Source organism: Oncorhynchus tshawytscha, linkage group LG30 (genome assembly GCF_018296145.1).
Source record: "Oncorhynchus tshawytscha isolate Ot180627B linkage group LG30, Otsh_v2.0, whole genome shotgun sequence".
Classification (NCBI taxonomy): Eukaryota; Metazoa; Chordata; class Actinopteri; order Salmoniformes; family Salmonidae; genus Oncorhynchus; species Oncorhynchus tshawytscha.
This window is the reverse complement of record NC_056458.1, coordinates 4,335,392-4,347,691: the sequence shown is the minus strand read 5'-3', so window position 1 is coordinate 4,347,691 and position 12,300 is coordinate 4,335,392. Positions and strand designations below refer to the sequence as shown.

General features: G+C 40.7%; 1 protein-coding gene across 2 annotated transcripts in view; it reads left to right on the top strand.

Moving 5' to 3' along the window:
- The window catches only part of spns2 (spinster homolog 2 (Drosophila)), a 145,347-nt gene that overhangs the window by 78,930 nt on the left and 54,117 nt on the right, over positions 1-12,300 (top strand). For both annotated transcript variants that reach the window (XM_024394801.2, XM_024394802.2), the window contains exon 4: positions 6,841-6,992. In XM_024394801.2, coding sequence (XP_024250569.1) covers positions 6,841-6,992 — 152 coding nt within the window. The remainder of the gene's footprint in view (positions 1-6,840; positions 6,993-12,300) is intronic.

Sequence of the window (12,300 nt, the reverse complement as noted above, 5' to 3'; positions counted from 1 at the left end):
CAACAGCAAGCTCGCTAGCTAAATTGCCATAAATGTTTAATGCTTTTCGAGCTGTCCCCAAATTAATACAGTTAGTTCAGAGTTTGTTTTGATATTTCAACCTGCGTGGCCTGATCGTGTCTGGTGTGGGTGGGCAAAATCAACATGTGCTTGCAGTCTGGTCAGCATGTAAAGTGGCTAGATCAAGCTTCTTGCTAAAAAATATATTTTCTTTTGAAATAGCACCCTTTGTGTGCACATTCGGTAATACCGTATACACTGGGATGGTACAGAAACGGCAGTGGTGTAAAGTACTTAAGTAAAAATACTTGAAAGTACTACTTAAGTAGTTTTTTGGGGTACCTGTACTTTACTATCTATATTTTTGACCACTTTTACTTCACTACACTCCTAAAGAAAATAATGTACTTTTTACTCCATACATTTCCCTTGACACCCAAAGTACTCGTTAAATTTTTAATGCTTAGATGTCAAGATCAAGCTTCTTGCTTATAAATATGTATTTTCTTTTGAAATAGGAAAATGGTCCAATTCACGCACTTATCAACAGAAGGACATCCCTACTGCCTCTGATCTGGCGGACTCACTAACACGCATGCTTTGTTTGTAAATTATGTTGGAGTGTGCCTCTGGCTATCTGTAAATTAAATAAATAAGAAATTGTTGCTGTCTGGTTTGAATTTGAAATTATTTATACTTGAACTCTTACTTTGAAGTATATTTTAGTAATTACATTTAGTTTTGATACTTAAGTACATTTTAAACCAAATACTTTTAGAATTGTACTCAAGAATCATTTTTCTGGGTAGGATAATCTCGATACCATTCAACCCTAGCATATTTCATCGCTGACATGATGTTTTGTGCTGTGTATGCTCCAGAGCGTGTGTGTATGCATGTGTGTGTGTGTATTGTGTGCGTTCCAAAGCTTGCGTGTGTGTGTGTGCGTGTGTGCGTGTGTGCGTGTGTGTGTGTGTGGGTGTGTGCTTGACCCCGGGCTGTGGCTTGTCATCCACCTGGATCAGAGTGTGACAGCAGTATGAGACACCCCGCTATGCCTTGCTCACTGCCTTTTATTAATCCCTGCAACAGAGCTGTCACTACAGAGGGCAACCCCCCGACGCACACACACACACATATGCAGGAACATACACACACATGCAGGATCGCACACACACACACACAGGCACAAACACACACACGTGACACACACACTAATGCCTCCTTGGGACTTCAGTTATAGATGCAGAGAGAGAGACATAGAGAGAGAGAATCTTCTGTTACATTAGATAAGGGTCATAAAAACAGTAAGAACAAGATACAACTCAGCCACGTAGGATAACCCTGCGTATGCCAGTCTGTTCACATTCCCATCATGTAGGCCTAATTCCCTCCAACCCACTGGGAATTACGTAACAGGACAATAAGTCCTGTTGTTTTTTCTGGGAATGACAGTCAATGTTAAAACTGGGTAACACTTTACTGTAGGTGTCCTTATGCATGCATTCATTAAGCCATTATTGCATCTATATACCACATAACATGTGTCATAAGCTGTCATAAGTCGTTTGAAATAGTTATGAGTCACTGCTGGGATGTTATTAAACCGTTTATAATGGGTGTTCAAAATGGCTGTTCATCCTATTGTCACATGCTCTAATGTCAACTGTTAATGACTGGCTATTATTTTAGTCTACTTGGAGAATATCTTCTTCTTGAACTGCGCTGTTGGTTAAGGGCTTGTAAGTAAGCATTTCACGGGAAAGTCAACACTTATTGTATTCGGTGCATGTGACAAATAAAATTTGATTTGATATTACAAAGTCTGTATGACAACTTATGTCTTACATGCTGCATAAGAGTCTTACATACCAGGTGTTATAACATGGTCTTATGTTATTTACCAACCTCTGTGACACATTATTACATTGAATGGAATGATGGGCGTCATAACCATGTCATATGCCCTTATAGAGTGTGCACAGACACCTTAAGTAGAGTGACAATAATTTGATGAATTATAAAATGGTTATGAATGTGCTTATACTACAGGATTAGTTGAGAGTATCACAAAACTTTGCCATTCACAGTATCTCCAAGAAACATGGGCAAATGGCAGCACAGATGTACTTAGGATTTGTATTGATTTAAGGACACATAATATCAACAACTTGCTAAGAAAACACATACTTTTTTTAAACGAAACAGACAACAAAATCAGCATTACTGGGGCACAACAAGATTTGTGACAACTGTAAAAAAAGGAAGATGTGCAGTAACAATGACAGCTATGTTATGAAATCAGGTAAACGTAGCTAGTTGATGTTGCATTTGCAACATTTCATTGGCCCACTGATGGTTAGCTATCTAGCTAACAATCTGCTTGCGCTAGCTAACTTCACTAGCAACAGGTAGAATAAAAAATGTACTCAGTACAATATATACTCAATATTGAGATAAAAGCGGATCAATCCACTTTTATCTCAATATAAAATAATTTCTGGGTAATAATTATGTACCTTTTTAATATAAGGGTCAAAAAGAACAATTTCTCAAGCAAGAATTTTGCTAGGACTGTCTGGGAGTGGTCTGAGTGGGGATGTAAAAACTGAAAACTACAGTAGTTATTATTGGCAGGACAGAGATTTTGAACTCTCTTTCTTTTCTGGTATATTAACAAATGTACCCCCTGGTGATGTCACCGGGTAGGCCAAAACTCCATTCCACCAAAATAGGGTTGAAATTTCACAGAGTGCTTTTCAAACAGCTCTTACACTAAAAGGGCATTATTACTAAAAGTATTATCCAACCTCGTAGCGTGGAAATATATATAAAACACAGGAAAATCACGTTTGTGACTGCACTGGGCCTTAGTTCTGATCGATAAGTGCTTTTTGAGGTCAGTTCGATTTCAGTTCAATTATTTTAAAAAGAATCACGGTTTGCGATTTCGCTATTTCGAAATTAACATTGGTCAATTAGTTGTTTTAAAAATAGGAAAATAACCAAAATGTCAGTTAATTGCTTACTACTGGGCCTATAACATCCTCTTTCACTTGCACTTTAAATGCAATTACCTTTTCATCTTAAAGCTGCAAAATGTAACTTTTTGGGGCAACCTGACCAGATTCACATAGAAATATAAATAATAGATCTGTCATCTCATTGAAAGCAAGGCTAAGAAGTGATATGGGAAAGAGGGATACCTAGTCAGGAACAGTTGGTTAACTGCCTTGCTCAGGGGCAGAACAACAGATTTTTTACTTATCTGCTCAGGGATTCGATCCAGCAAACTTTTGGTTACTGGCCCAACGCTCTTACCAGCCAGGCTACCTGCCGCCCCTGCTCTATGTACGTAACTTCTATGCTTCCCGTTCTTAAATTTTGTTTTTGCATCTTTTACTTTCGGTTTTGTACACCACATAACATGTGTACAAAACCAATATTTTTGGTTACGGAAAATATTTTTCACAGCGGTCTGGATGGTAGAATGATTCCCTACACTATACTTGCTTGTTTTGTCACATAAACTGAAATTAGGCAAACTATTCTAATTTTAGCAACCAGGAAATGGCGGAGCGATTTGTGCATAGTCCACATTTTGATACATGTTATTTAACTCAAACTAACTAATGTTATTATTATCCATGTTATTTGCTTTAGCTAGCTAGGTTTTCCACATGATGAGCTGGCATCTCTTCTCTTCTACCATCTTATATTAATCGGAACCCTTATTCTAATTTCATCGATATGATTCCCTGGCACAAGAACTCTCAATAACGTTTCATTTGATCTCCAAACTGTTAAAGACATTTCAGGTATATGATTTGCTGACGCAAATGGACAGTTTTGCCAATCCAATGAAAAGTTATTGAGCCTTCTTGTGTCAGGGAATCATATCGCTGAAATCAGAAGAAGAAAGGTGGGCCTTACCAATATAACAACAACACAGAAGCGAAAAGTTCACGTCACTGCAAACCAATAGCACATGGATAATGTTATTTAGATTGAGTTAAACAATGTGATACAAAAGTAATTAAATATATGTGAAAGATAATGTATTGTGTGATATGCTGCAAAGTAAGCTTTATAATTCAGAATTACCCCTATAGGAAGCAAACTAGCTAGCTAGCCATCGATGGGGACACTGCTTGTGCTGTCATGCCACTATGGTGTGAATGGCTAGGTAACTACTCTCAAGTATACCGTCAAACAAAACACATTGTTTGGACTGTGTAGAGTGCGGCTCTCCAACCCAGTTTCTAGTTACCTAACTAACTAGCTAGCTAAGTAGATAACTACCTACCCATTTTTTTGTATAATATAGATGCTGTCTTTGTTACTGTAGCATGCACATTTTTTTCACAGCTGTCACAAATCCTGTTGATTTAGTTGGTATAACTGTTTTATAACATCTGAAATCAATGTCACTTTACTTCAGGTGTCTGTGCACTCTAAAAGGGCATATGACATGGTTGTGGAGCCAATCATTCCATTCATTGTAATAATGTGACACAGGTTAGTAAGTGACCATGTTATAACATCTGTTATGTAGCATGTAATAACATGTGACATAAGTTGTAATGCAGACTGTATAATAGTACTTGTAATTAACCGTTGACATTAGAGCAGACATGAGAGAGAGAGAGGGGAATAAGTGCTAATGGAATGTGGGTGTATAATGTAGGGCACGATGCTATAGTCCTCTTTTATCAAGCATAAAAAGAACGTCCTCCACCCCTTCCCTCCTTTTACCCCCTCATTTTCTTCTCCTTTTGTCACGTTCTGACCTTTATTTCCTTTGTTATGTCTTTATTTAGTATGGTCAGGGTGTGAGTTGGGGTGGGCAGTCTATGTTTGTTTTTCTATGTTGATATGTTTTGTGTTCAGCCTAGTATGGTTCTCAATCAGAGGCAGGTGTCGTTAGTTGTCTCTGATTGAGAATCATACTTAGGTAGCCTGGGTTTCACTGTTGGTTTGTGGGTGTTTGTTTCTGTGTGAGTGTTTGTTGCCACACGGTACTGTTTCAGTTTTTGTAGATTTCACTTTATCGTTTATTGTTTTTGTTCGAGTGTTCATTTGTCTTTATTAAAAACATTATGGACACTTACCACACTGCATCTTGGTCCGATCCTTACTCCTCTTCGGATGAAGAGGAGATCTGCCGTTACACCTTTGCTGTGTACTGTACTTAGATGCATTATTTGACTGAAATAACAGCATTACCTTTCTGATAATAGCTTTATTTTCTTGATATTTATATATTGAGTTGTGGTTTTTGTTGATAGGGAGATTCCAGTGTTGTGGCAGAAAAGCTTCCAGTCAGTCAGTGTAAAGATATCGCAGTCGGTGACATTTCACAGGTGCTGGTCTTGACATCATTGACAGGATGTGCGAGCAAATTTGACTGGCTGAATACAGGACACAATAACAAGAGAGACAGACAGGGTAGACAGGCTGTGCCAAATGGACTGATGCGTTCACAGCATGTCTCTGTGTCAGAATACTGACAGGTACCGGAGCGCTCCGCAGAAAGTGGAACCAAATTTGACATTTCTGATAAAACATGGTCTCTCCCCAATTCATTGTCACCCCAACCCATTTTTCTCTCACTCTCTTTTTCTCTCCCTGCATTTCTCTCTCCCTGCATTTCTTTCTCTTTCCATTTCTATCCATAATTGTCTCTTTATCCACCTTTCTCTCTCCTTCTCCTTCTACACCCATCCCCCTCTCCCTCCTCTCTCTTTCCCCCTCTCCTCTTCTCTCTCTTTCTCCAATCTTTCTCTCCACGCTGCATCAGACACTAATGTCATCATCTGGGATCCCCTCTGAGCATATTCTCCCATCACCAGTGTTAATAACCATACTATACCCATACATCCCCTCTTACTGGACCCACTATGTGTAGCTAGGGAGGATAAAGCAAGGATAAAATGTGTGAGTGAAAAATAAAGAGAGAGAGAGAGAGAGAGTGAGACAGAGAGGAGGATAAAAACAGAAAGAGAGTCATAGGAATTATATGAAAGTCTTTCAGGGGAGATAGTCTGTGTTGGACGACTCTTATTTCTATCATGGAGCGTCACTAAAGGATGTGACTACAGGAACATTTATAACAACTTGTCAGATGGCTATTTATATCAACGTTATAATCCAGGTGGTTTAGAGGGAAAAGGAGGGTGTTATTCTGTCTTCCTGTCTCTGCCTACTATAAAACAGCTAACCGAGGGCAAAGGTTAGCTCCCACATTTTAGTGACCCTGAAAAATAGCACAGGTGTCTTTCTAATTTAATATAATTTTGGCACAGTGGTACCTTTTTGAGGAACTCAGGGTTGTTCCAGAGCCTCTAAAGCCCATATCACCACCCTCTATATCTTGTTGATGTTCTCTTTGTTTGGTAAGCGTGATTTTAACAGCAACACAGACAGATTTATGAACATGCTACACTGCTGAGTAAGCATTCAGGGGGAAAAGGGAAGTGTGGACGAGAGGAACAAATCTATTCGACGACAACATGGAGGAAGCTGTGTTCTTCTGTGATGTGGCTCGGAGTAAATCTGAGTGGTTTTCTTCTGTGACTAAAATGTTTTATTTTCCTTTAAAAAAATGAGTAGCATAACATGACACGGCACATAACAACATAAAAATAAGAAATTCAAAGAAAAATATGTTGTATTGTCAGAAACAGTACACTGGACCCCCGAGTAAATTATGGTTAAGGCACATTGAAGCCCAAAACGTCATGTTCTCTCCAGGTCCATGTTCCGTTATAAAGCAACATCTGTGTATAGATAGATCTGTACATTTTTCCTTAATCTCGTACTGCTCTCTTCACTCTGCAGTATTACTGGCTGTTCGTCCTGTCCCGAGGCTTGGTGGGGATAGGTGAATCCAGCTACTCCTCCATCTCTCCGACAATCATCGGAGACCTCTTCACTAATAATAGCCGAACCATGATGCTCTCTGTCTTCTACCTGGCTATCCCCCTGGGAAGGTGAGTGGTCCCTTAGAACAACCCCTCCAATGCATGCTGAATATCAATAGCTGAGCTCTCTGAGACAGACAGTCAGCTTGCAGACATTTAGGGGAAAGGAATCGAGGAGAGGAAGGCATGGCGAATAGAATTTGACTGCAAGTTTATCAGTGAAATTATCCTTTCTCTCTGAAGGTCAGCAGACATCCCCATCTAGCCAGTCTGCCTCTTTGTGTCTGTCTCTACCCACCCAGACAGACACAAAACCCACCCAGGCAAACAAGGGAAGAAATAGAAGAGATAGATTTAAATAAAGAAGAGATTATGAAATAGCTGAGAGACGTTCTCAGAGGGGAAGGGATGGAGGGAGTCTTTATGGGATGGAGAGTAAGGGCTATTAAGCACAAAGCTCTGGCCTTTTCAGTTCATTCAGTTGGAAAACGGAGAGGAGGAAGAAAACAAACAAAGCAGCGGAGTGCTAAAAAATGAATGGGGTCCCGGTCGGTGGAAGGATGGATGGATGGTGCAGAGCAGAGCGGCACCCAGGGTTTAGGCTTATTTACTGTGGAGAGTCCCCACAGTGCACTGCTTCAAAACCTCTGCTGGGGATGCGGCTGAATGATGCGGCAGGACACTGTTTTGTTCCCATCTCACACAGAAGCAGCTCTAGTCAGACACACAGAGAGACGCTATGTGAATGAGAAACACACTGCAGTCTCACAGAGTCGCACAGAGCCAGGCCATTGCTAGGCTATATCTAGCTGCAGTCCTTTCAATCATTTTATTTTTGTCCATCTGAAGCATTACCTACATCGCCCTATTAGTTCATATGATGTGATAATCGTGTCAATGAATCTGCATTTTAAGATAGATACAAATGTAGCTAACATAATACCACTACTATATAATGTTCGGTTTATTCTGCATCAACATTTCATAGGAAAAGTTCCCAGTTGCTAAACTTGCTCTGTCATTGAAGTGCTTGAAAGAGAAACCAGCAAATGCCAGCAACACTATCATCCTTTATTATGGAAATTCCAATATGACATTACATGCAGTCATCTAATAGTATCGATGGCAGATTGAATGCAGTTGGAGAGACAGACAGGAAAGAACATAAATGTTTCCTCTGAGGAGTTCTGGTATGCTGAGCCTTTTGATATCGCTCGGCAACAGAAACAATAGGAGGTGAAAGAGTTGGGCCTCAGTAAAGAGCCCACAAACATCCTATAGCACTCTCCCCCTGACTGTTTATCTTTACCAGGGTTGTTGTGACTATTTCCAGGAAGTGACCTCAGGGTTTACAGGAAATGGGTTCCCCCTTCAGTAAAACCCCTCAAGTTAACCATAATAGCCTAATCTATAGACTTGGCCTATGAAGAGTATAGGGCTGCGTCCTAAATGGCACCCTATTCCCTGTATAGTGCACTACTTTTGACCAGAGCATAGGGTGCCATTAGTGACAAAACCTGGTTGTCCTACCCTACCTCCCCAGAGCTAGAGGGGTGGTAGTATTTTTCATGCTTGTATGAGTTTTAGTGGTGGTGTGGAACTTCCCAAACACTCTCTGTGTGGACTCTGATAAAATGATCTAGCTAGCAGTCACTCAGTGGAAATACAATGTACTGCCTGAGCCTGTTCCACTGTTATTTCTGGAGCACTAATCAGTTTAGCACGACAATGTAGACTGTTTCCCCCCCTAGTTCCCCGTCCTGTCCCTCTGTGTGCGTGTATGCGCGCACCTATGTTGGCGTGAGTCTGCACTCCCTCCAGACAGAGAGGCCCATTGAATCTCTCATAACCTTTTGAAAGCCTAATATGCTGATAAGAACCTGATTGTATGGCCTTGTTGGCTGCTCCAGACCATCCATCAATCTATCCCTCCTAATGGTCTTAATCGTCAACACACAGTCTCCTGGCCCAAGGAGCTCTGGGAACACAGGAAGTAGAAGTGTGTGTGACATGGAATGTTGGGTCGGGGGGAGACGCCCAAGTCAAGGAGCCTGATACAATAGAAAGAGGACGGATGCCCAATTCTGGTTTTATGGGACGAGTGGGGTACCAACATGTCCAGACCAGTATAAACTTAGACTTCCCACACTTCCAATAAGACAGCAATAGGTTCAAACATAGTTGATATTGATATCAGATATTGACAACAAGGGAACATCCTTCTTTCATCAGTAACTCATTATCCTTAGGACTAAATGTACTTTTTTTCAAAGCTGGAGAAATGGGGACAAAATGGTCTAACATGGACATCTGAAGGGGTCATCCACTTCAGCTAATCAGGATCCTATTGGCTGTTTTATCAGATAATCTCCCCATCTAAACATGTCAATCAGAACAGCCCTGTCTTGCCTTCATTGATTATCTTCCCTCTCTATACCCTCTGGGCTCTATTTTATCAAACCTAACGCAATGGTAAATCTAAGCGCTGACAGAAACGCTATAGGTTTTGTTGGTATAACAGAAATATTTTAGCTATCTTCATAGCCGTTATTATGAGCGCAAAAGCTGGTGGTGGCGTGAAAGGGCTGGGTTTTGATGAATAAGCAAGTTGTAGGTGTGACTAGGGCTTGGCCACTAACTACCCAATCAAGGCATTCCATGGCTTAATACTGTATGCGTTTGTCTCAAGTTCTGTAGGTTATTGACAATCTTTGTGTTGTCATCCATGTTTTTGTGCTAGTCCATTGTGGATTAATACTACAGTTTATTAAATAGCATAGGCTACAGTAACGAGTGATTTTTAATAGCCGATGTTTTTGTTAACCGGATAAGAAGCGCTCTTTAGAAATGGGAATGATACAAGCCTAATGGAGTATGCACTGCAGGTAGGCCTATGCGAATTGTGAATAATGCAAAAGGCATGTCTGCAAAAGCCACAAGAGTAGACCATTTTGTAACATTTTATGGATAGGCTACTTGGCTATTGCATGGTCAGGATAAGAAAGACACCAGACACATTGCTGTAGAACCAGCTTTCGTGATAGTAAGGTATGGGTAGCTTACTATAAGGGCTTGTTTTTAAATCAAATGAATTGGAAAATAAGCAATTGTTACAGGAAAAAAAACTGAAATATTTCTACAGTAAATACAAGTGTCACTTGATTATCTCATCTCTTTCCATGATAGGCATACAGCCTACAATATAATAACAGGAGATGGCTAAAATAATGTACAGCATACATAAATAACAAGACGATGTCCGCTCACTGTTTTGCTGCTGCCAAACTTGATCTTTTAAGATTTATTTCAAAGCGGTCTCACAGGCCAAGCCCTTTATCGATAGTCTTGACTACTTTGCAAATGCATTGGGCATGACAGAAAGAAAAAAAAACAATTGAGAGGAGGGGACGCTGTGCATGTTTTTTTAATCAAATGAAATGAACATATGTTTCTAAATTTCTAAATAGGTTTATGGTTACAAAAAGCATATCTCTCTTGTTTGACATTGGATTGACTGCGCTTCCGTTTCCATCCGATAACCAACCGCGTTACCACTAAGACCAACTTTCGGGTGGTCATAAATATCCCAACCAGCGCATACTGAAATTGGCACCTCAGATATTTGTCACTCCTCCCACCTCAGCGCAAGCAAGCTCCTATAAAACAAGTACATTACCAATCCTGGTGGTAGGGTTTGACAATAGAAGAGCGCCAATTTTAACAGGTCGAAATTGCAAACAAGCGTGCTTTTGACAATTGCGCTGGTTTTAGCGGCAGCCGAAAAGTGAGCCCTCTGTCTTTGTCCTTGAAATACGGTGATGTTATCTGCTACTGAAGGGATTAGTTTGGCGTGTGTGCGCGCACGTATCTGCTATTGAAGGGTTTAGCTTGGGAATAGAGGGGGTTTGATGTAATCTAATCTGTTCTAGGGTCAATTCCTTCAGAACATGTGGTTATGGTTAACATTCTACTGTGGAACAGATAGAACAGGCAGAACACCTTCTGCCTGATGACATGTGTTGATCAAATCAATGAAGTAAATACATTCTTCAGGTGGAATCACACATTCTTCTGGTGAGGTGCTGACTAATGAAAGATCAATTCAGTCAGACAACTTTACTTAACTGTCATTGTATTGACTTGTGCTGTATGTTAAAGAAGCACGCCCTTCTTTGAAAAACACCTAGATTAATGACCGATGCAGAAACCAGACTGGACTCTGATAGCATTGATAAATAGAGTGACAAAGGTGTGACTGAGTGAATAATAGCATGTCGTTTGTATTATCTGTCTGTGTGTTGTGTAGTAATGACAATTTCAGAGACACAAGGCATCATGAGAAATTGGCTGCACACATTGTAAACACACAACTGCACGTACGCACTCACACAGTGACAGACAAGCAGCTACTGGGGCTTTGATCAGTGACAGCATCATATCCCGTCCACATCAAGGACCCAAACCCAATCTAACACTACACACTCATTAAGCCTCTTAACAGTGAATAAACATGATATACAGAGGCTGAGAGTGAATCAAAAGACAACAGAGCTTTAGGTCACTTAGTGACAGTATCCAACAGTCTGATTCTGATTCATCAGTTCTGAATGTATTCATACCACAAGAAGAATGTTTCCTTTCCACCCAGTATGTGAGTGTGTCTCACGTGGAAGACAAATGCAGACATCCTGATGACTCAGAAGTGAGGACAGCCGTCCTGACAGAGGTGTCCTAGAGGGACCATTGACAGTTCAGACATAACAGCAGAGTACAACTCTCTACACAGATGGGTTGACTCCCGCAATGTACCAATGTGGTCTGTATGTAAACAACGCGTCTGTATGTAAACAACGTCAGTTTGGCATAGAGGGAAAGGCGGAGTTGGGATATCCAGCGTTCCTACATCACTGCCTTATCAGCTTGTTGACCTAACGTAAAACATCCCACGGACATTTTAAGCCGCTCATACCCAAACTTGTTATTTGTTGGGGGAGTTGTCTGTCTGTTTTTTTTCTCCTTTTTCGAAGTTAGCAAGAGTGTCCGTCATTAATCCCAGACGTAATCACTGCTGTTGTCTAGGTCTAGATTTTCCAGACTACTTCCCCACTTCTGACATCTCGGAGAGAGAGACAGAGTCAGACAGAGAAAGAGAATCAGACAGACAGACAGTCAGACAGACAGAGAGACAGACAGAAAGTCAGACACTTCCCCACTCAGACAGCCTCTCACCAAGTCATGGGGCTGAGGTCATCATCCCAACATGGGGGCTTGTTAATAATTTACCTCCGGCAAGTCAACAGACAGCAGCCAAAACAGATAACAATGCCAGGAAAAGTAGGGAAAAAGTGCATCAGGAAGAGCACGTTGTATGACATTT